A 22,529-nucleotide genomic window follows, 5' to 3' on the forward strand; every position below is an offset into this window, starting at 1 on the left:
CGGTGTCCGCTTCGCGGCCACCTCCTCCCCACCACCTCCCCCACCCACCGTCCCCAAGAAATTCAAGCCACCTAAACACCAAGGCCAACCTCCGGGGACAGGCACACGCTAATCTCATGGTCTCACATGCCACCGTCCATTGATGGCAGCCTGACCATTTCAATGATACACGGCTTCAAGAGATGGGTGGTCCTCCTGTCTCGGTAGCACTTGTGCCTGACAGTCCCCAGATGCGCAACAGATCTGTGGAAGTCACGTGTAGGAGCGACGCTGACTCGGAGATCTTCAATGCTTTCCCTCGTGCTCGCCTCACGTGCCTCGTACCAATACCATCCCGCTTCTCTACCAGGCTACTACCACTACAAAATAGAGGGAGATATACATAGTCTTGAATGGGATCATGGACAGCGCCCTCCTTCATCCCGATCAATTCCTGCGTGTGCCATCTGTCCATTGATATTATGCACACCTTCGCTCTCCTGCCCAAACCTGCAACGCTCGTCTCGCTCTGCCAAAGTCAAGAGGTCATTCGATTAGATGTCGACAGCACCGGGCTGCCGCAAGAAGAGGTTGGAAGAAGCATTTTCGATTTCGACAGAGAAAGAAAGACCGCCTGTAAGATCGTCGATGGTATCGCCGTCGTCGTTGCGTTATGGGTAGAAGAGCAGCTTGGAAGTGCGTGATCGCTTATCGGAGAGAGAAGCCCTTTCTCTTGCCCTTCTCCTCGATCGGTCGGCCTTGCTCGATGCGAGATTTCTTCTCCTCCAGCTCCTGTCGTTGACGTTCGAGCTGGTCCTTCATTTCGCGATGGCGGGCAAATAGCTCTTCTTCGCTCTGTTGCAGCTTGCTCTCCTTCTCACTGACCTTCTGCTGGAACACCATCTTCATCTCGGCTTCCATCTTGGCTAGCTTCTGCTCGTGAAGTGTGCGCTCCTCTTCCTGCTTGACCGCCGGGTTGACCTCCTTGAAGACACTTGGATCTTGCGAGACGCCCATCTGGATGAGCTTGTCTGACCGGTAGGCCTCATACAGAGAGTTGTTGGTGTGCTCCTTCAGCTCTTCCATGTGCGTGCGGATCAGCATCTGTCGCAGCTTGACGAAGTCGCAGTGGTCTTCGTTGTCGACTTCAATGATGCCCCAAGGATAGCGACGACCACGGACCTTGCGTCCTTCTGGGTTCGTGACTTCGTAATTGGCGCCCACGACTGCGAATGGCACCTTGGACATGATCTCGTTGTTCTCGGCAATGGTCTCTTCGTCATCGAGTTCGTAGCGAGGGCCCTCGAATATCTGAATCGAGTGATGCTGGACGTCGCTCAGAATCTATTCATGTTAGCTAAAGTTCAGAAATTTCGAGTAGCCGAACTCACTCTCGCCTTGAATGAGGCAATCTCTTCATCGGTCAAAGTGTCGGCCTTTGCGATGACAGGAATGAGGTTGACCTTAGTATGGAGGCGGCGCATGACTTCGATGTCCAGAGGCTTCAGCGAGTGGCCTGTGGGTTGAATGAAGTAGACACAAGCATGGACACGGTTGTCGACAATGTTCATACGGTTAACCTTGTTCTCGGCTTCGAGGTAGGCATCAAATCTCTGCTCAATATTTTCGATGATGGGACGCCACGAATCATCGTTGTTGACAAAGTCTCCGAAGCCCGGTGTATCAACGACTGTCAATCTGAGTCTGACGCCGTTCTCTTCAATGTCTGCGCTGATAGATTGGATGGAGACCGTCTTCGGGATGATGTCGAGACTGGGTCCTTTGCGCTCGCGAGGAGGGTAGAGGGACGTGTTGAAGAGAGTGTTGACGAGGGTCGACTTGCCGAGGCCGGATTCGCCTGGTCTTTGTCAGTTTCGAACACTCTAAAGTGGCTGGACTTGAGACATACCGACTACCATGACGTTGAAGTTGAAGCCCTTGCGAACACTCTTGCGGTGCCATTGGTTGGGCAGATTGGCAAAGCCGACGTAGCCTGTCAACTTCCGGCGAACGACATTGCGCATGTCGCTAGCTGCGGCAGCCGCAGCTTTGGGGTCTTTCGACGAGACGGTCTGAGCAACACCCGAGCCGTGAGGGTTGCTCTGGCTGACGAGGGGTGCGGTCGCTTTGCCATTGGCGACGGGTGGAGAGGGTGCTTTGGCTAGCGGGCTGCCATTTGCAACGGCGGCTGGTTCAGATTCGTCAGTAGATGCACTTCTGGAGGGATTCATTGCGACGGTCTCAGCGCTGGATAGGTTGATGAAATCCGTGATGACCACCATGGTCGATGCACAGAATGATCGATTGTGTATTGATGAGGCGGTTCTGCTTGCGCGTGGCTTTGACGAAGAGTTCGATGGAAAGGCCTGCAGAGAGGTTTGTGTGTGACTTGTGGAAGGGAAGCTCACCCATCGTGCTTTCTTTTTGCGTAACGACAACTTTTCAGAGGGAGAAGGTGCGAATGCGCTTTTGATGTACTCTACGCCTAGACCTCACGTCAGTCCTGTATCTCATATGTCGCAGTCGCGCAGTCTGGGCGGCCTCTGTCTTCCACTGCACCGATGCGGAAGAGAAAGAGCGGAGATTTTGAGGGGAGCTGAGACATACCGTTGGGCCCGAATAGAGGGCACCGCGACCGTTTTCTTGCTCACAGCGACGACGAGAAGCGAAGGAAGGGGTCAAAATAATACACTCACGCGCCGGAGAAAGTAACGGCTCGAGGAGAAATAGTTATGCTGAGAAACACGGAGGTGCAGGCTGTCAATGTCAGAGGAAGTGAATCGTGGAAAGGGGGAGTTTTCGGGATACGTGCTTTCATTGGCTGCGGTGTGCGTCGGTGGAGCTGGGGATGATCGCTCCGGCCAAGCTTCAGGGAGTTCGTGGTCGACCCCTGTCCCTACCCTGGACCGCGACGTCGGCATATACTTTGGCTGAGTCGTGTGATAGAAGCATGGACAGGATTGCAGCACTACATCATCGCAGCCACTCAATCGCTGTTGAGCTGTAGAGAGGTGACATTTATCTTTTTACACGTCTGCCAGAATCTTCTCCCCTCCAGCACAATACCTCTCTCGTTCCATGTCTTAATGTACATCGCAATCCAATCGCTCATAATGCCCGCTGCATGCATCCCAGCACGACCGCCTCTAGGGGTATCCGTAGTCTATCAAACGCCGCTCAAGATATGCTCGCCTGCAACGCGTGAAGGTCGTCACACGCGTCCGCGACTGAAATGCCTCAGATCATCTCACCATCCGATGGCTGTATTGAATCGAAGTACTTCAACAAGTACTGGTAGGCGACCAACATTGTAGTTGTCTGAACACCGGTCCACACAAACCTCGGCCCCACGCCTCGGAACCAGCCTGCAAGTCCCTCCGTCTTATAGATCAGTCGTAAACCTTGTATGACTGACGAAGTGTCGAGCGTTGGTGCCGTCGTCGGTACTGTGCGCGGACTCGAGTGCAGTAGCCTTGTCTGTGTGCTACTGCTTGTGTTCTTGCCCTTCTTTGCGGCCCGCTTCTCCATGTGACTGGCTTGGCTGCTCTTCGCGTGATCGTCTGGATTGATCTGTGTTTGCGTTCTCGTCTTAACCACATCCAGCGGACATGTCAGCACTCCCGCTGCACCTCCTGCAGAGAGTGCTGTTACCATCTCGACCCACAATGGCAGGTCTGTCGATCCAGACCACCGCATTGCATATGCCCGCTCTTGCTCGTAGAAGGCGAACTGCAATGCTGAAAATGGGAGATCGCGAACTATGGTTGCTTTGTAGCCGGAGTACAGGGCGGTGAATCCTTCTGTACGAACGATTGTGCGTGCTGCATCCCAGGTCGAACGGTAGTTGTAGCCGGAGTAGAAGAAAGGATTGTTGTAGCGGCCTTGCAATTGCAGCCGTGTCTTGAGAACTTCGGAGGGCACATAGATCACTGAGGCTGCGAAGTCGGCGATGAAGCCTGGAGAACAAGTCAGCAACGGAGAGGCGGAGGCGCAAGCAGGCGCAATGATGCTTACCGGCACTGAGAAACGTGAGACTGGGATTTACACCCCGATTCAGCATCTGCCGCTTCGTATACTCGTATGTGCCGAAGAAAGCCACCGTGCCCGGGAATGAGCCTAGCATCGCGGCTGTGAAGCCTCCATATAGCCCCCGTCGAACACCTTCTTGACGAAAGATTTTCGCATACGAGTCTGAAAGGCTGGTGTATTTGGGAGGAAAGTGAGGGTCTCCTTGCTGTCGCGTCTTCACTGTGTCAAGTGAATGCATAAGTATGTCGCCGCTCGTACCGCCGATGCCTCCAGCGAACATGGCCTGGTAGGTCGCTGTTAGTCGAAGTGTAGAAATGCTCGAATAAGAGACATACATGAAGGTATGGCGGCCTCTTCAATTCAATATCTTCTTCCGCATCTTGACTCATTGCCTTCGGTGACGCTGATGTATTCTGTCGTGTGCCGTCGAGACTCTGTGGGATGTGGATGGGCGCAGCATCGTGTGCCGCCGGGAGTGAGAACTGCGCTTGCTGGTGAGATTCGTCTTGTCCGAACAGACGAGAGATGAAGCTCATGGCAGGGCCAAAGCCCGTCAGATATGGTAGCTCGAATGCGGTATGGAAGTTGACGCTGTACAACTGCTGGCAAAGGGAATAGAATCGCTTAAGAGAACGACAATGAAGTTCAAAGCCCCCCAATATGTTGAATATGCGATGATGTCCATGCGCAAATAAAAAGTTGTGGCGCGGCTCCGAACTTCACACCTCGCCCGAGTCTCCGATGAAGAGGCTGAACTCAGACCGGTTGACAAGAGGGCGACCAGTCCTACCCATTAGGCTGCTTCTCTTCCATTCAATGCGCATGTTACGTGCGGCGACTATTGGGGCGTTCAGAAGTCCACGTTATCACGCTGCGTCGTAAGGTGATCATCATTTGTCTACAGCATATGTAGCGACGTGGTGTTGATGACGGGAGCTTGCGGATATATTTGCCCAGCGAAGATGCCGACAGAACTATACGTGGGAAAGCGCTGCTCGAGAGTAAAGGAAGTGACGGCACTCGTTTTGCAGCACAAGTCAACATCGCCAGCTTTTACTCGACGCCTATCGAATGTTCAAGTGCTCAAGTTTTTGTACAACACTCGCTCAGCTTCACGCCATTCCGCAAGCCCAGAACCCCAATGCTAGCAGCGTCTAAGAACAAAGGTATTGCCTCGCAAGCTCATAGAAGCATCTCCAAAGGATTCTCGATCACCTTCTTCAGCTCTCTTATCCACTCGCCTCCGACCGCGCCGTCGACAACCTTGTGATCAAAGCTTGCGGTAACGATAATCTGGTCATCCCACTCCGTCAGAGTACCCTCTTCTGTTTCCACGGGCACCGCTACCTTGCGAGTTGTGCCGACCGCCAGGATAGCTGCCTGTGGCGGGTTGACCACTGCTGTGAATCTCTCAACCGCAGCATTCATGCCCATGTTGCTGATTGTGAATGTGCCTCCTTGGTACTCCTCGGGCTTGAGCTTGCCATCTCGCGCGCGCTTGCCGAGATCTTTGACGGCATTCGAGATAGCCGTCAGACCAATTGTGTCAGCATTCTTGACGATGGGTGTCATCAGGCCGACTGGAGTAGCGACCGCAACGGAGACATCGACGGTACTGTATTGCCGGATGACAGTCTGGCCGCCGGATTCTCTCCAGCTGGAATTTACTGCCGGCACCTTCTTGCAGGCGACGGCGCAGGCTTTAATGAGGAAGTCGTTGACCGACAGCTTGTAGGCACCATTGGCCGAGGCATTGAGTGATTCTCGTAGCTTGAGAAGCTTGCCAACGGACAGGGTAGTTGAGACGTAGTAGTGAGGATTCTGGTTCATCGACTCCTTCAGTCGGCTGGCAATGGTCTTGCGCATCGAGGTGGCCGGGATGTCCTCGTATGAAGGCGCAGCAGCAGCCGCGGGAGCCGCAGCGGGTGCAGCACCTCCTGACGCAGCAGGGGACTTCTCGGAGCCCTTTGGTGGCCTTCGGTCAAGCACACTCTGAAGTCTTCCACTCGATGCTGAGCTATCCTCGGGAGGCGGCGCGGATTTGGACTCGGACTTTGGTGGTGCAGTGTCAGAACCTGACTCGGGTGGTTCGCTGGACTGAGATGCTTCCTCCTTTGGCGCTTCTTTTGGAGGGGACTTTTCGCCGCCAGCATCGTCGATGGTGAAGCTCTCGAAGGCGGACGTATCTTCGCCCTCTTCAACCATGACTGCGATAGGCTGTAACGGATCAGATATAGTCTCAAATAATTCAGACTGGACATACGCTGCCAACGGCCACATCTTTCTCCCCAGTCTCTTTCAAGATCTTGGCAAGCACGCCGTCTTCCTGAAACTCAAAGTCCATCTGCGCCTTGTCTGTCTCAATCTCGACCAGCACGTCTCCGGGAGCCAGGCCGTCGCCAACCGATTTCTGCCACGCGCCAATATTTCCCGCGGTCATGGTCGGCGAAAGCGCAGGCATGGTGATGACAGTGTGCGCTGGGAATGCTGCAATCGTAAGTATGCGTCTCTGGCTCGGGACGGCTTCCTTTGCTTACACTTTGAGGCATAGTATCGGCTGAGGGCAGACAGCATTGGAAGGGGCCGCAGTCTGTTTCTATTAGATTGGAAGCGGCGGAGCTCGATGAGAAGCTTACGCAGCATTCTGTATTCTGTGGGCGACATTGTGACTGAGGCCTGAGCTTGGAGTAGCTTGTAGAAGTAACCTCGACGAGGAGCGGAGAGTGAGGGTTGAAGCAGCCATTACTGGAGAGGTTGGTGATTTATGCCTCTCCCCAGGCTAAGGAGTTTTCGAAGGACGCAACGACTGAAAGAGCGACTGGGAGGGACGGAGCCTCTATTAGGGGAGGAGGTGACAACGAGAAGAAGGTTCGCAGCACGAATGAGAAGGGCCGCGAAGACAGAGAGGACGAGGAGGAGAGCAATGTGTTGGCGTACAAAAAGTACGAGCGATGCTTGCACCTGCCTCAACAACTTCCAGTGGAGCTTGTCGGAGCGTTCATGGCGTCCGGCGGGTGTTTGGACCACCGTAGCCTCACGCTTGCCTTGCGCCTCGCCGTAGCGTTTCCCTGTGGAAGCGGCACCTAAGGCAGTCCCCGAAGAAGAATAAAGGATGACCGCGCTGAACATGTGAAGACAAGGTCTTGTACACACGTCCCTCATCATCCAGACCCGCACCACTAGTATCTGACCGCCTGAATATGTCGAGGAATAGCATACACCAATGATCGATCCTACGCGGGCCTGACTGATTGTGCTGGAGTTGGGAGGCCATGTCTGGGGAGGAAGAGTCCGATCTACCACCCGCCGATGAAGAGCCCATACAAAGCCACACGCCGCAAGACAGCACACCACCAACAACCGTGACTGATGACAGCGGCACGATAGACGATGACGCCGAAGCAGCCGCGGTCAAATCACCCCCTCCGCGTATCACTGTAGAGGGCGAGAACGTTGATGCCTCCGACCACGAAGGCACCGAAACGCAGCCGCCTATCCGAATACCTGACACGCCGGATGACGGACGAGGCAATGGCGAGACGAAGGGCGAAGACATTTCTACTACGGCCGACGCAACAATAGCCACAGAAGCCATCAATGGTTCCAGCACCGATGACCGGGGGTTGAACGGAGACGATGTGTCCTCATCGGCAGGCACTGATCTGCCCACTCGAACTCGTACCGATTCGAGGTCGACTACAGCAACGCGATCAATGCCAGTCTCCTCCACAGTCTTCATTGTCACTGCTCTGGAGTCGATTGGCAACTCGAAAGAGGCACGAAGGAGCAAAGAGTTCGGAGATGCGGTGCAGGCGGCACTGAGCAATATCCAGAGCAATGACCAGGCAGTCAATCCAGAACTGATCTTCCGTCCGCTCCAGCTAGCCACAAAGTCCTTCTCAGTCCCATTGCAGGTCACAGCCCTCGACTGCATCGGCAAGCTGATCAGCTATTCCTACTTCGCCTTTCCCTCTGTGACCATCACCTCACCCGACGCACAGCAGCCCGAATCTGCGGAGACGCCGCCCTTGATCGAACGAGCTATCGAGGCCATCTGTGACTGCTTCGAGGGAGAGGCTACTGCTATCGAGATCCAACAGCAGATCATCAAATCGTTACTTGCGGCGGTGCTTGACGACAAGATTGTGGTACATGGCGCTGGCTTGCTGAAGGCAGTCCGGCAAATTTACAATATCTTCATTTATTCCAAGTCCAGTCAGAATCAGGCAGTTGCACAAGGCTCTCTGACACAGATGGTAGCCACGGTCTTCGAACGCGTCAAGGTCCGATTGGAGGCTCGAGAAGTCCGGGCACAGCCCAAGTCAGAAGAGGATTTGTCTCTCACAGACGAGATTGCCCTCAACGGTCTTAACGGCACCGTCGAGACACCGGACACAGAAACACCGCCAGTCCTGCAATCCGATGGCAGGCCAGCGATGACGTTGAAGGACTTCGAGAATAATCGTACATTGGACGATGCTGTGGCGGCGGACTCGGCACCCACAATGGTCACGAGAGCCAGAGAACGGAAAGGCACCCGGAACGCGTCCGGAGCCGTCTCGCGATCGAGCATGCAGGAGGATCGTGAGGAGAGTGAGCTGTCGGTGGACGACGAGGACGAGATATACATCAAGGACGCCTTTCTAGTCTTCCGATCGCTTTGCAAGCTGAGCCAGAAAGTCCTGACTTACGACCAGCAACAGGATCCAAAGTCGCAGAATATGCGATCGAAGTTGCTGTCCCTGCACCTCATCCACCACACGCTCATCAACTTTACCATTGTCTTCAACTCGCCACAGTCGACACTTAAGGGCGGTCCGGGAGGCGAATCGAACCATTTCATCGAAGTCGCCAAACCCCACCTCTGTCTGAGTTTGTCGAGGAACGCCTCCAGCTCAGTCTCACGGATCTTCGAGGTCTGCGCCCAAATATTCTGGCTTTGCCTGAAGCATCTTCGAGTCGCGTTGAAAAAGGAGTTGGAGGTGTTCCTCAAAGAGATCTATTTGGCTGTTCTAGACAAGCGGACTGCGCCGCAATTTCAAAAGCAAATGTTTATGGATGTATTGGAAAAGCTGTCTAGCGATGCGCGGGCGTTGGTGGAGATTTACCTTAATTACGATTGCGACCGAACAGCCTTGGACAACATGTATCAAAGTATCATCGAGCATTTGTCACGAATATGCAGCACACCCGTGGCAGTCTCGCCACAACAGCAAGTCCTGTACCAAGAGCAGAACAAGGCCAAGTCACACCATCACGACTGGCATTCGAAGGGCTCATTACTGCCCAGCCTTTCCACTTCCACCCTCAGCCATTCGCCGCCGCAGCCGCCCGCGATTCCAGCTGAATACCTGCTCAAGCAGCAGTCATTGAAGTGTTTGATAGAAATTTTGACGTCGCTCGACCACTGGTCTGGCGGCCAGGTCGTCGACAGCAGTGCGAGTAGTATCTATCCTCCGTCACGGTCTTCGATGCACGACTCGAGAGATTCACTCGACACGGATCGGCCACCGCCATCTCCGCGGGCTCCGACCGGATTTGATGCAAGCTCAGGCGTTGGCACACCCATTGGCGAAGATGATCCGAGCGAGCTCGAAAGAGTGCGAAGAAGGAAGATTGCGCTCAACGAGGCAATTCGGCAGTTCAACTTCAAGCCGAAGAAAGGGATCAAGCTCCTCCTAGCGGATGGATTCATTAGAAGTGATGCGCCCGAGGACATTGCTCGATTTCTTCTGTCCGAAAGCAGACTTGACAAAGCTTCGTTGGGCGAGTTTCTAGGCGAAGGAGATGAGTTCAATGTGGCCATCATGCACAAGTTCGTCGACCAGATGAACTTCACCAAAAGGAGATTCGTCGAAGCCCTTCGACAGTTCCTCCAAAGCTTCAGGCTACCGGGAGAGGCTCAAAAATCGATCGATTCATGCTCAAATTCGCTGAGCGCTATCTCACTGGCAACCCTAACGCTTTCGCAAACGCTGATACAGCGTATGTACTGTCATATTCGGTGGTCATGCTGAACACAGATCAGCATTCTGCTCAGGTGAAGAAACGAATGACACCAGAAGACTTCATCAAAAACAATCGCGGCATCAACGACGGACAAGATCTGCCACCAGAGTATCTGACTGGCATCTACGAGGAAATCCAATCCAACGAGATCGTGCTGTCGTCTGAAAGAGAACAGGCAGCAGACAAGGGCATCGCTGTTGCTGGCCCCAGTACTGGCCTCGCCTCCAGAGCAGTCCAGGGTTTGGCAAACGTTGGCCGAGACTTGCAAAGCGAGAAGTACAACCAAGCTTCCGAGGATATGGCTGCCCGAACGGAGCTGCTGTATCGCAGCCTTATTCGAGCTCAAAGGAGGACGAACGTGCGCGAAGTTCTGTCGAAGTTCATTCCTGCAACTTCGGTCAAGCACGTCGGTTCCATGTTTAACGTAACGTGGATGTCGTTCCTGTCGGCGATCTCGAGTCAAATGCAGGATGCTCAGAATTTTGAGCTTATCAAAGAGTGTCTCAACGGCCTGAGACTTGCTATTCGGATATCTTGTCGATTTGATCTGGACACGCCGAGGACTGCCTTCGTCACCTCTTTAGCCAAGTTCACGAATCTTGGGAACCTCAAGGAAATGATGGCCAAGCATCTTGAAGCCCTGAAGGTGCTCATCGACATCGCGCTGACGGAGGGTGATCTGCTCAGGTCATCCTGGAGAGAAATTTTGACATGTATCAGCCAGCTTGATCGCCTGCAGCTCCTCTCAACGGGAGTTGACGAGAACTCTGTGCCAGATGTCAACCGCGCATCAATCCCTACGCCTTCGAATGCAGGCGAGCCTCGATCACGGAAGTCCCAGCAAGGCCGAAGACCGAGACCAAAGTCTGGTCAGAGCTTCCGACCTGAAGTTGCCGATGAGACCAAGTCATCCGATATGACTAGGAGCATAGATCGGATCTTCTCAAATACGGCCAAACTCTCCTCTGATGGCATTGTCGACTTTGTCGCCGCACTTACTGCGGTGAGCTGGCAGGAGATACAGTCCTCAGGCAACAGCGAGTCTCCACGAACTTATAGCTTGCAGAAACTTGTCGAGATCAGCTACTACAACATGACCAGAGTCAGGATTGAGTGGACACGACTGTGGGATGTGCTCGGTGAACATTTCAACCAGGTTGGATGCCACAACAACACCCACGTAGTGTTCTTTGCCCTGGACTCACTGCGTCAATTGTCGATGCGCTTTCTGGAGATCGAGGAGCTTCCAGGCTTCAGATTCCAGAAGGACTTCCTCAAGCCTTTCGAGTACGTCATGGCCAATAACACCGTGGTGTCGGTAAAAGACATGGTCCTCAGGTGTCTGATTCAGATGATTCAAGCCAGAGGCGAGAACATTCGATCTGGCTGGAAGACCATGTTTGGTGTGTTTACAGTCGCAGCCGATGAGCAATACGAAGCTATCGTCAATATCGCCTTTGACTACACCAATCAGATCTATAAGGAGCGCTTCGGAGTCGTCATAACACAAGGATCTTTCCCAGACCTGATACAATGCTTGACGCAGTTCTCGAAGAACATTCGCTTCCAGAAGAAGTCACTGCAGGCCCTCGAGCTGCTGAAGTCGACAGTTCCCAAGATGCTTAAGACACCAGAATGCCCGCTCTCGCGCCGCCACAGCGTGCAGCCTCAGAACGGAGTCGTAGCAGGTGTACGCCAACCAAGTTCTCAGACCGAGGAAGAGCAGTTCTGGTATCCAGTTTTGCTGGCCTACCAGGACATTCTCATGACTGGCGATGACCTCGAAGTCCGGTCGAGAGCACTCAATTACCTATTCGAGACACTTATCCGCTACGGCGGCGACTTCCCACCGGAGTTCTGGGACATGCTCTGGCGCCAGATCCTGTACCCAATATTTGTCGTTCTGCAGTCGAAGACCGAAATGTCAAAAGTGCCGAATCATGAAGAGCTCTCGGTCTGGCTTTCGACAACCATGATCCAAGCCCTTCGGAACATGATCACTCTCTTCACGCATTATTTCGAATCTCTCGAGTCTATGCTTGATAGGTTTCTCGGTCTATTAGCTCTCTGCATTTGTCAAGAAAATGACACAATCGCTCGGATCGGCAGCAATTGTCTGCAGCAACTCATCCTCCATAACGTGACCAAGTTCAAGGCAGAGCACTGGGCAAAGATTGTCGGTGCATTCGTCGACCTATTCAACCGCACAACAGCCTACGACCTCTTCTCCGCTGCAGCCACCATGTCAGATGCACGATCTCCTCAACTCAACGCTACCGCTGGCGAAGGTCTGGCACTCTCTGGCGTTCCAGTCGTTGAAACGCCGACAGAAGAATCATCATCTGCAATACTCGACTCCAGCGAGGATCCAGCAAGCACAACTACCACCCACATCCCCTCCGACGCAGACCAGCCACTTGAAGAATTCAAACCCGCAAGCGTTGACACACAGACCCCAGTCCCAGTCGTCACCGCCGCCCGGAGGCGCTCTTCAACAAGATCATCACCAACTGCGTGCTCCAACTCCTCATGATCGAAACCGTAGCCGAGCTCTTCTCAAACGACACCGTTTACGCGCAGATCCCCTCGAACGAGCTCCTCCGCCTCATGGGCCTCCTCAAGAAGTCCTACCAATTCGCGAAGCGCTTCAACGGCGATCGGGAACTTAGGCAACAGCTGTGGCGGCAAGGCTTCATGCGCCAGCCACCCAACCTGCTCAAGCAAGAATCCGGCAGTGCGAACACCTACGTTCAGATCTTGCTACGGATGTACTCCGACGAAGGCGAGGAGCGGCGGAGCAGCAGAGAGGAGACGGAGGGTGCTCTCATCCCGTAAGTCGACTTTGCCCTTTCCCATTGCCCATTTCCACCACCCCATCAACCCAATCGGTACTAATCACACCTCTCTTAGACTCTGCGCAGACATCCTCCGCGCCTTCACCGCCCTCGACGAAGAATCTCAACAGCGCAACATCGTCGCCTGGCGGCCCGTCGTCATCGACGTCCTCGAGGGCTACACAAATTTCCCCGCGCCGGCGTTCGAGAAACACATCGACACCTTCTACCCGCTCGGCGTCAACCTGCTGGAGAAAGAAGTGGGATTCAGTGGCGGCGACATGAGGGCGGCATTGTGGGGCTTGTTCAGACGGGTAGGCGAGGTCAAGTTCGGCATGCCGGAGTACAGAGGGAGGCAGAATAGTTTGAGTGGTAGTGTGGCTGCTACGCCGACGAGTCCGAGTCTGGAGAGAAGGGAGTGGCTGGGGAACGGTGGGGATGCGGAGAGGAGGAGGAGAGGGAGTAGGTTGGGAAAGTGACGTGTACTCAGGGACTACAAAGTGTGAGCACACAGCTACATCGCCTGTCGAGCGTCGACTGAGTTGTATGAAAGTAATTGACTCTGTCCGCTATCCAGTCTCGATGTTCGTGTTTCTCGCTCGCCATCACTCTGCGTTAAGTCATTCGATATTCTCATTTTGGACTGGCCGTAACCAAGATCCATGTCCCATTTAATGCCTCACGGCACCAAGCCGTGTTCTCCACGATGTGTACCACTCCCACCTAGACGCCAACGCCAGTTCTTACACCCATATCCCAACCACCGTTGTAGCACGGAGCCAGACCCTCTCCCCAATCAAGCCTGCCCGTTGCCATTCCATGCATGTGCGCCACCGTCCCACCTCCCAATAACTTTTGTAGATCTACTCATACACAAATCAGACCCAAATCAAACCTGCCGCCCAACCAAGCCCTCAACGCCCATCAATAGCCCACAAATCATCGTCCCTACTCGCCTGTGGCGCTCCCTCCTATGACCGCCTGCAGCGCTGCTTCTTTCGGCCTCAACCCTAATGCTCGCTGCGCTCGCGGGGCCACCGCCTCCCTCGCCCGCCCACGCGCCGCAGGCGCTCCCTATGGAGTGCTCGCTACGCTCGCCTTTGCCCTGAGCCACACCGTGTGGTGGTGAGTCGGTGGCCGCTTCGCGACCACCTCCTCCCCCACCCACCGTCCCCCACCATCACAGATACCGCTTCATCTTAACATCCCGCCCACCCGGATTCCCATGATTATGACAGTCCGCACACAGATACATCCGACATTCCTCACATCTCCAAATCAGCAAGGTCCGCGCATGGCACCGGTCACAGTGCCAGTAGACCTGGTTCGTGTTGTTGTGCTTGAGGAGGCCCCAGCGGTGGGAGGGGCATTTGCGGCCTTCCTGTTGAGGGAGTGAGGTGTTAGCTGCGGGTCGTGGGGGAGGTAGGGGGGTGAGCTCGGCGCTGAGGGGACGACGGGTGGGGGAGGTGGCCGCAGCGAGCTCTTGGCTGAGGCCGCGAGGCCGGAAGCAGCGCCGCAGGCAAGTAACGTAGGGACGGATCGGAACGAAAGACGTGCTCGTGGACAGGCGATGCGATCAAGTAGTGAAACGTGATGGGCGGCGTAGGCGGGTCGGAAGAGAATCCGTGGAACAAGCAGCAAGACAGAGAAGGACGTGCAAGGAGTTACAGCCAAAGCTGTGTGCGGCTAATGGACACATTACAGAACGATGCTGGGTTGAAAACACGCCCTTAACAAGAAAGAAGTACATACATGTGGGAATCTGCGCGGCTGCTGTGCCATATCGGGAGAGAGTCGTGCCGCCCCGGCTCAACTGGTTGGATGTGATGGGTGATGAGATCGTGCTTGGGTGGCCTTTTGAACCTTCTCGAGTCTTTTATGAACAGCGAGCGACAGTGTTCTTCCGAAGGGGCGAGTCGAGAATGGTAAGTGGTTGCGGATCGGTAGCGATCGTGTGAGGCGATGCGAGCAATGGCTGAGACACTCAAGACATGCACTCTCTGCGCCACAAGGCAGATCACTTGTGCCTGAATGGTGACGTGTGGCCAGAGATTGATCTCAGAGTTGATTCAGACGAGTGACTGGCGTTGTTGCCGGACCCGAGATAGCTTGATAATGTCGACCGATGTGATCAGGTCGATCCTGGAGAGGAACAGAGCTCGAGTGACCTCGAGGTCGGCACTTGGTGAGTATGGAATACCTGCCAAGGTGCCGTGGACGTCGAGGAGGTCCCTCGTCGACCTGGAGTACCTCCCAGCGACGGGAGATAGTGTTGAAGAATGCCCTGAAGTCGAAGTACCCCCACGATCCAGCCGGTCGAGATTGAGTTTGATGAACTTTTGATGACTGCAAGATAGAGTTCAGCTTCACCTTTCCGAGTCGACGGGAAGGCGAGGTTAATATACACCGCTCCTTCTTCAGTCTTCCTTCTTCTTAACCGGTTGTCGTTGCCGTAAGCATGCTCACCGACCCGCGTCTCAGGGGATGCCCATCAGAGAGGTGTCTACAGAGACTTCATATGCTTCACTTGGCCCCAAAGTCCTTCAATCGGAGTCGAATCCGTTTGGGTTGGGCGAGTGCTCAGAACAGTTGAGTTTCTGTCAGATGTGCACGGACATGTAATTGAAAGGAGGCGCTTTCCAATTGCACTGATGTGGAGGAAGGAGTACTGCAAGTGGAAGGAGGTATCCAGGATGTCGCAATTGCTGCTGGCAGGAAGTATGCGAGAGAATGAAAGACATCGTGCCTTAGGCCAAAGGGCATAGACAAGCGCTCACCCACTCACTCATCACTCAGTACGTACTTAGTACAATTCTTGGGAACTTACGCGGCAATTATTCCAAAGCCGTCATAAGCCCCAAGATGTCAGAGCCTCAGGATCTGGGATGTCACGATGTCAGTAAGATCTGGCATGACCCGAAATTCGGGTTCTTCCAATCTGGGCTGAATGCAGGGATTGCGGGACTGCATCTCGCATGGATCGCGTGCTGGGTCCATGTTTCAAGCTAGAATCTAGTACTGAAGAGTCTTCGCCCGCGCGTGGAATTCCGGAAGGCGCGAGTCGATGCCATGAGGTCTGACTCGACTGTGAATGTTGCTTTTGTGCTGCTTAAGACAGTCGTGAAGTAGTTGGGTCGATGCGCAAGGTTGGCTCAAGGCGAGGCAACGATGGGTCAAGCGGAGAAGATCGGATGATCGCCCATCAGACAGCCCACGTCCGGGGTGTGGAAACTGAATCTTTGGCAGTACTGAAATACCCCCTGTCAGCACGTCCACGTCCGAAGAATCGGGGCCGTGAAATCGGAGGCAGGAAGTGCTCGAGTCAGACCTTGCTGAACGATCGGAAGTACATACAGTGCCAAAGCAGCAGCACAGCCACTTGCACCCCATTTGGGTCGGAGGAGTCGAACGTTGCAATAAAGTTGGAACAACCCTGCCTGCACACCTCCGGGGATTTTGGTGAGAATGGCTCAAATGGCTGACCTGCAGCAACCGGGGTGCAATTAGTCGAACGTTTCTGTACTGATCGATCACGGCTCGCTTCTAATAGCTGTCACGCTTCACGATTGCTACTTCCACAAGAATGAGGCAAATCGGGCAAATCGCAGAGAGCGTCGTCGACAAAGGTACATCGGTAGGGGATACGCCTTAATGAAAAAGCTGCGAACAGCAGGTACACCACTCTTTCTGCACTGCAATATCTGTGCCCTTCATGCAGAGCACATTGTAGCTAGACGCTATACTCTCAGTCATGTAGCTGAAAACGAGTCAAGTGGAGGACTTTTTGCCTGGGAAACAAGTTCTGCATTTGTCAAGATCTGGTGCCTTGTTCCCTTGCTCGTGGCCTACGCAGCTTCGTGCAGCAGACCCTTGCAGGTTCATGCAGTCCCAATTCGTCGAGATGCATTAGATTCAAATCGATCGTGGATCTGCCACGCACAGACATATCTTCCGATCTGGCCCATTTCCGTCGTCCACAAATCAGACGGAGCTAATCCCGGTGTCTGAAACAGGCTGCAAGCGACGTTGTCGTGGCCGGCAGTGTTGAATCCGGCAGATATCGACTGCCGTTGCCTATCTTGCAATGGGTTGCGTCCGTACTGTAGAAGCTGCGGAGAACACTCGAGAACATGAGGCACGGCGGCCCGTGGAGACGAACCCCAAGTAACACAGAGACCGATCGATCTGCGATTGGCTTTCGGTGCGACATCGCCTCCCAGTGCATGGCTGGCCGCCCAGGTACGTATAGTTGGCAGGTAGTGAGCCTCACGATAGCCCTTACTGCATTGACAGCGGCAGCCTCAGCTCTTTTAGCCGGCTTTTCATGTGCTGTGAACCAGAAAATCCGAAATTGAGAGCAAATGTGTCAATTGCGGCTTGCATCATGCACGAACTTGACAGTTCGATCCCCTCAGTCGACCCGGTGCGCCTCGCGCACTTTACGAACCCGCCGAATCTGCAGGCACGTGAAGTCCTTTCATGCGAGTACGGATGAAACGCCAACGGCTATGCAGATCATAATGCACGTCAATCTGCCGAAAACAGTCCCGACACAGTTTCTGTTGTATTTGTCAGTAACAGGCAATATCATCCCAATTGACAAGCTCACCTCCGTGATGATTTCTCCGGATTGCTTCGGACAGCAAATTGGATAGGTCGATCACAATTAGCTTCTTCGATGATTGCAATCTCTCAGTCGACATTGGGAAAGTGTTAGTCACAACGATATGGTCAATGCAGTCACAGTCTTCGAGTTCTTGGAGAGCCTCATCATCGAACAAAGCATGTATCGCGACGCAATAGACCTTCTTGGCGTGGCCTCGTTTCACGCAAGTTTCTGCAGCCGCAACCCAGGATGCCGTCCTGTCCATAATGTCGTCCATAATGATGGCGGTGCGGTCCTTGACGCTTCCGACCAATGTGACTGTGTGTTCGAGGGTGGGGTTTCGGATCTCTTCTTCCTCCTCGTCGGAAGTCGCCGCAGCGTCCAAAGTCCCGCCTAGCGCATGGTCGGCTTGCAGGGAAGAAGCTGTCGATATGAACGACGCAGTCATGTTGTCGGTGTCGTGATCGTCCGAATTTCTGCTCAATCCGAATTGTGCAGATAGTGCAGGTGACGGATGATCATCGTCAACCACATGCCCCGATATCAGTCTCGAAATGATGACATCTCTAGCCTTCTCGTCACCCAAGGCGTCGTTGGCTTCGTATTCGGAGGGCCGTCGGGCGCTAGGCATCGTTTCGGCCCTACTGAGGCCTGCGCCGAGAAGGGAATCATCCTCGGGACCTGAATCCGTGTCCGCTTGTGGCGCAGTCGATATTTGCGGCTCTGATGAGATGGTGACCGCCTTTGGTCGCAATGAACTGCCATTCAGCTGTCTACTCTTCCTAGACGGGGTACGATCTGCTTCTGTATCTGCATCGTCCGGGTCGCTGTTCTGCCTTTCGAATGTGCGTAACGATGCTGGCTCCACCGCGTCGAAGAAGACCGACGAATCAGCCATGCTGAGGTTGCTGGGGTACGTCGACCTCCGGCGATCCCGATCGGTTGAGACAATGGCGAATCTAACCTTCAAGGCATCTGCCAGGGAAGTGACCCGCTTGGTCCCACCAACGTTCTTACTGACTACCACCACATCTCTCCAGCCTCTGACATTTGCTCGTATCCATCTCGCAATCAGCGGCTCGGCGAAGAGATTGTCGACCGGTTTCCCGAAAAAGCCTTGCATCTGAGATGAATGTAGGTCGACAGTAATGACATGATTGACTCCTGCGACGACCATCAAATTCGCAACCATTTTGGCAGTGATAGCACCTCGATGAGCTTTCTTCTTTGACTGCCGTGAGTAGGGAAAGTATGGAAGCACGGCCGTGATTGACTTGGCGGAACCACCTTTGCAGGCGTTGATCATGATTAGCATCTCCATGACGCTGTCGTTGATGCGTGAGCTACCGCTCTGGACGATGAAGACATCCTCGTTTCGTATTGATGTGCCTATCTGTACCCTGATTTCGCCGTTGGCGAAGTGGCCTAAGTCGCATGGCGATGGTGTGGTGCCTAGGCGTTGGCAGATGGCTTCTGCAAGGGCTGGGTGGGAGGTTCCTGAGAATACCTTCACGCCTCGCATATCGACTGACGAGAACGGACGATCACGCTCGACGTCACTGCTATGACGTCCAAGAAGTCGCGCGCACGCAGTGTGAATCGTGCTCTAATTACAGTAGGCGTGTTCGTCGTCGATCATCGAAAGTTCGTGTGAAGGTCGGGTACTCTTTCCCGACCCGTCAAATCTTTCGTGCAGGTGCAGGAGTCGGCTTCGGAGAAACTTTGCGGCGGATCTTATCGCGTCTTATCGCGCCTGAATCGATTTCATCATCGCCGCTGCATTTCCTCGGTCTGTGCAACATAATTTAGAAACCTTCATGGCTGATCCTGCGTCCTTAGGCACGCGATGCCTGACGAATTCCCACAAGTTCAAGGCGGAGGCTCCTTGATCGTCGCATGGCAGATCAAGAACAAGAATGTACTGGTCGTCGGCGGCGGCGAGGTAGCTGCTGGCCGGATACTCTCCCTTCTCAACGCCGATGCGCGCGTCACAGTCGTTTGCCCTTCCGCAGGGTTGAATGCCGAAGTTCGCTATCGCGTCAGTCAACGACAAGTTACGCACATCGATCGCGTCTTCCTACCACTGGACGTCGAGCCGACGAAGAATGTCGCGATGGTGCTCACCGCAATCGATGACCCCATTGCTTCCACGCGAATATGGAAGTACTGCAAGAAGCTCAAGATACCCGCCAACATCGCCGATGTACCACCTGAGTGTGACTTCTACTTCGGCAGCGTCCATCGCGACGGTCCACTGCAGATCATGGTCAGCACAAATGGAAACGGACCACGAATTGCAGCAGCAATCAGAAGACGAATCGCAGACATGCTGCCGCAAGGCACGGGTGCTAGCATTGCCAAAGTGGGCCTGCTAAGGAGGAAGTTGAGGAAGAAGGTACCAGGCACCGGAACAGAAGATATCCAGAGGAGGATGGCCTGGATGAGCCGGGTATGCGACGACTGGGAAGCAGACGATCTGGGCGAGCTGGACGATGAGGATATGGCGGAATTGGTTAGTCACTTTGAGACGAGCAGCGTGCCGAGTTTTGAGGACATTCGGCTCAAGAGCTGGGAGAAGCGCAAGGCTGGTGTTGTGTGGGACTGGGATGGAAGTCCTGGATTTGCTATCTAGGAACACAGCCTGTGCAGGTTTGTTGAGCAGTCTCGGCTCCGACCTCGTGTGAGGCATCGGCGCTAGGTGCAAGGGATGCCTTTCCTCATATCCGATCATCAAAAGCCAGGTCCTGCGTCTCGACAACTTCCAAATCGAACGGCCTCGTGTTGTGCTCAACATTGCATCACAGATACTGCGACTTCGCGCTCGTCCAGTCGTGCACTGCGAGCTTTGTTTCTATATCCTGGCCCGTCCACGAAATGGAAGAAGAGTCTCTTGTCGGTTGCTCCTTCCACGATCAACGCAATGCGCTGCTCGTGATAGTGTTCGTATAGCTTCGAAACTTCGTTGATGCTCAAACATCCGACACCAGATGCATTGGCTTCAGACAGCAGTATGCCTGATCTCAAGAATGGTGTCAAACACGAATAGCGCCTGAGTGAAAGGAATCTTGTAAAGGCAAGAAATGTGTGCTCGTTCTACTGACGACCTGTGCGAAGCTAGGCTGAAGCACGCCATTAATTCGAGTTTACCCTTTCCCATCCCAACAGAATCGCCAATATGGAAACGCCTGTTGCAGCTCATCACAGTCATCAATCGAATCAGACAGACTTCACCGCGCCATCTCCTGCTGTCCCCTTGTCTCACCTACATCCTGCTCCGTCTTGAAGACCACCGCCATTGCCTGGTCGAGTATATCCAGCCCCCGATTAATCTCTTCCGCACTGATGACCAGCGGCGGGACGATGCGGAGAACGCCGTCCCCTGCGTGATGATCAACAATCCTCGCTCTCGCGCTGCTGTGACGACTTCACTAGCTTTGGCTTTCGCCGAGTCAGTCAGCTGGTAGCCAACTATCAAGCCACGACCACGGACTTCGGAGAGGACGTCGGGGTATTTCAGCTTCATGGTCTCGAACGCGCTCAGGAACAGTGTGCTCTTGATCCTGACTTCTTCTTGTAGGGCTGGGTCGCTCAGGCGCGTGAAGATATGGTGGGCGACTCTGCAAGCGAGCGGGTTGCCGCCGAAGGTGGTTCCGTGGTCGCCGGTCTTGATGTGGGGGGCCACGGTTGTGCCGTGGACCAGGGTAGCGCCGATGGGGATGCCGTTGCCGAGTGCTTTCGCTGTGGTGAGGATGTCTGGCTGCACGCCGGAAGCGGTGTGTGCCCATAGGTCGCCGGTGCGGGAGAGACCGCATTGGATCTCGTCAAAGATGAGGACTGCGTTTACCTCATCGCAGCGTTTGCGGAGAGCTTGGAGGAACTCTGGAGTGGCGACGTTGATGCCACCTTCGCCTTGGATGGGCTCGATGATCACGCCAGCGGTGTCCCTTGTGATGAGTGAATCGAGAGCGGACGTGTCGTTGAAGGTTCCGTAGCGGAAGCCCGGGAGCATAGGCCGAAAGGTGCTTGGTATTTGGTGTTGGGAGTGGCGGAGAGGCTACCGTAGGTGCGTCCATGGAAGGAGCCGTGGAAGCTGACGATTTCCCGTTGAGTGCTGTTGGGATCTCTGGCGTAGGCGACTTTCCGGGCGAATTTGAGGCTGCTTCGTTGGCTTCGCTGCCGGAGTTGGAGATGAAGACTTGGGTGAGTTGGGATGATGTGGGCGACTGTTTGGCTGTCTCTTCGACTAGCAGCTTGGACAGTGTGGGCGTCCATGGGTTGTGATAGAGGTTGGAGGCATGTATGAGGGTATTGGCTTGGTTCTCTATAATTCGTGTGAGGGCAGGGTCGGCGTGGCCCAGGCTGTTGACTGCTATTCCTGCTGTGAAGTCGAGATAGGCATGGTTCTCATTGTCGTAAAGTGTGCAGCCACTTCCACTGACCATCATTGGCGGCGGTCGGACGTAGGTGGGGACCATGTACGGTGTGCTCTGGTTGAGGAAGGCCGAGGTGGGGGAGTCGGGTGCTGGGTCGGGGTTGGGTACAGTCTTCTCATGTTGTATCTGCGGTGAGTGTGCAGAGGGAATGGATGAGGAGGTAGGTACTGCGGCTGCGACGGCATACTGTCGTATCGAGCGTGGTGGGAAGGTGGTGGTCTGGGAGCGGGCTGCTCGGGCGAGCACTCGGCTGGCGACGTGCCTGGACATTGTGGTGGGGAGGAAAGTCGCTTGGAGGAAGGTGCTACCTGGGGATCATGTCTCACGAACTGGTCCGGAAGAGACGTCGAGGAGTTGGATGCAGTGTAAGTCAAGGGCGCAAGCGTGAAAAATATCCTCGCGCAATTGTGAGTCGTCCTATGCAAGCAACGCCATCGAGAAAAATGATTATCGATAAGCGATGTCGGTAATGCCCGGCTGTCAAAAATTTGCTGGACGCGACAATCCGACGCGACTCTTCCAAGGTTCCTATTCTACATCATCCAATGCCCGACACTGCCTCAGTCGGGAAAGACCTTACATTCAAGGAATCGAGCGGAACTTATCAACTGGGTCTCATGTGATCTCAGAAAGTGCTCT

At 54.3% G+C, this 22,529-nt stretch overlaps 7 protein-coding genes across 7 annotated transcripts; 2 read left to right on the plus strand and 5 right to left on the minus strand.

The window, feature by feature from the left end:
* Positions 1 to 687: 687 nt before the first annotated feature.
* On the minus strand, positions 688 to 2,261 carry AB675_9418 (Cell division control protein 3; the record flags this gene model as incomplete). The annotated part of the gene is made up of 3 exons (XM_018149948.1): positions 688 to 1,323; positions 1,371 to 1,837; positions 1,889 to 2,261. 3 exons carry the CDS (start codon positions 2,259 to 2,261, stop codon positions 688 to 690), a joined length of 1,476 nt encoding a protein of 491 aa, XP_017994662.1.
* Positions 2,262 to 3,216: 955 nt separating this feature from the next.
* AB675_9419 (putative mitochondrial carrier) lies at positions 3,217 to 4,544 on the minus strand (the record flags this gene model as incomplete). The annotated part of the gene is made up of 3 exons (XM_018149949.1): positions 3,217 to 3,935; positions 3,994 to 4,291; positions 4,344 to 4,544. The coding sequence occupies 3 exons, from the start codon at positions 4,542 to 4,544 to the stop codon at positions 3,217 to 3,219; spliced, it is 1,218 nt and encodes a 405-aa protein (XP_017994676.1).
* Positions 4,545 to 5,190: 646 nt separating this feature from the next.
* On the minus strand, positions 5,191 to 6,751 carry AB675_9420 (uncharacterized protein; the record flags this gene model as incomplete). The annotated part of the gene is made up of 4 exons (XM_018149951.1): positions 5,191 to 6,225; positions 6,272 to 6,495; positions 6,546 to 6,598; positions 6,645 to 6,751. 4 exons carry the CDS (start codon positions 6,749 to 6,751, stop codon positions 5,191 to 5,193), a joined length of 1,419 nt encoding a protein of 472 aa, XP_017994674.1.
* A 529-nt stretch (positions 6,752 to 7,280) lies between these two features.
* AB675_9421 (Protein transport protein SEC7) lies at positions 7,281 to 13,330 on the plus strand (the record flags this gene model as incomplete). The annotated part of the gene is made up of 4 exons (XM_018149952.1): positions 7,281 to 9,993; positions 10,032 to 12,457; positions 12,502 to 12,848; positions 12,928 to 13,330. The coding sequence occupies 4 exons, from the start codon at positions 7,281 to 7,283 to the stop codon at positions 13,328 to 13,330; spliced, it is 5,889 nt and encodes a 1,962-aa protein (XP_017994679.1).
* A 4,048-nt stretch (positions 13,331 to 17,378) lies between these two features.
* Positions 17,379 to 18,979, minus strand: AB675_9422 (Ribose-phosphate pyrophosphokinase 1; the record flags this gene model as incomplete). The annotated part of the gene is made up of 2 exons (XM_018149953.1): positions 17,379 to 17,410; positions 17,461 to 18,979. The coding sequence occupies 2 exons, from the start codon at positions 18,977 to 18,979 to the stop codon at positions 17,379 to 17,381; spliced, it is 1,551 nt and encodes a 516-aa protein (XP_017994683.1).
* A 324-nt stretch (positions 18,980 to 19,303) lies between these two features.
* AB675_9423 (Siroheme biosynthesis protein met8) lies at positions 19,304 to 20,089 on the plus strand (the record flags this gene model as incomplete). The annotated part of the gene is made up of 1 exon (XM_018149954.1): positions 19,304 to 20,089. One exon carries the CDS (start codon positions 19,304 to 19,306, stop codon positions 20,087 to 20,089), a length of 786 nt encoding a protein of 261 aa, XP_017994688.1.
* Positions 20,090 to 20,684: 595 nt separating this feature from the next.
* On the minus strand, positions 20,685 to 22,160 carry AB675_9424 (Acetylornithine aminotransferase, mitochondrial; the record flags this gene model as incomplete). The annotated part of the gene is made up of 3 exons (XM_018149955.1): positions 20,685 to 20,836; positions 20,887 to 21,479; positions 21,553 to 22,160. 3 exons carry the CDS (start codon positions 22,158 to 22,160, stop codon positions 20,685 to 20,687), a joined length of 1,353 nt encoding a protein of 450 aa, XP_017994692.1.
* Between the last annotated feature and the right edge of the window lie 369 nt (positions 22,161 to 22,529).

Source organism: Cyphellophora attinorum (assembly GCF_001299255.1).
Source record: "Cyphellophora attinorum strain CBS 131958 chromosome Unknown Contig52, whole genome shotgun sequence".
Lineage (NCBI taxonomy): Eukaryota > Fungi > Ascomycota > Eurotiomycetes > Chaetothyriales > Cyphellophoraceae > Cyphellophora > Cyphellophora attinorum.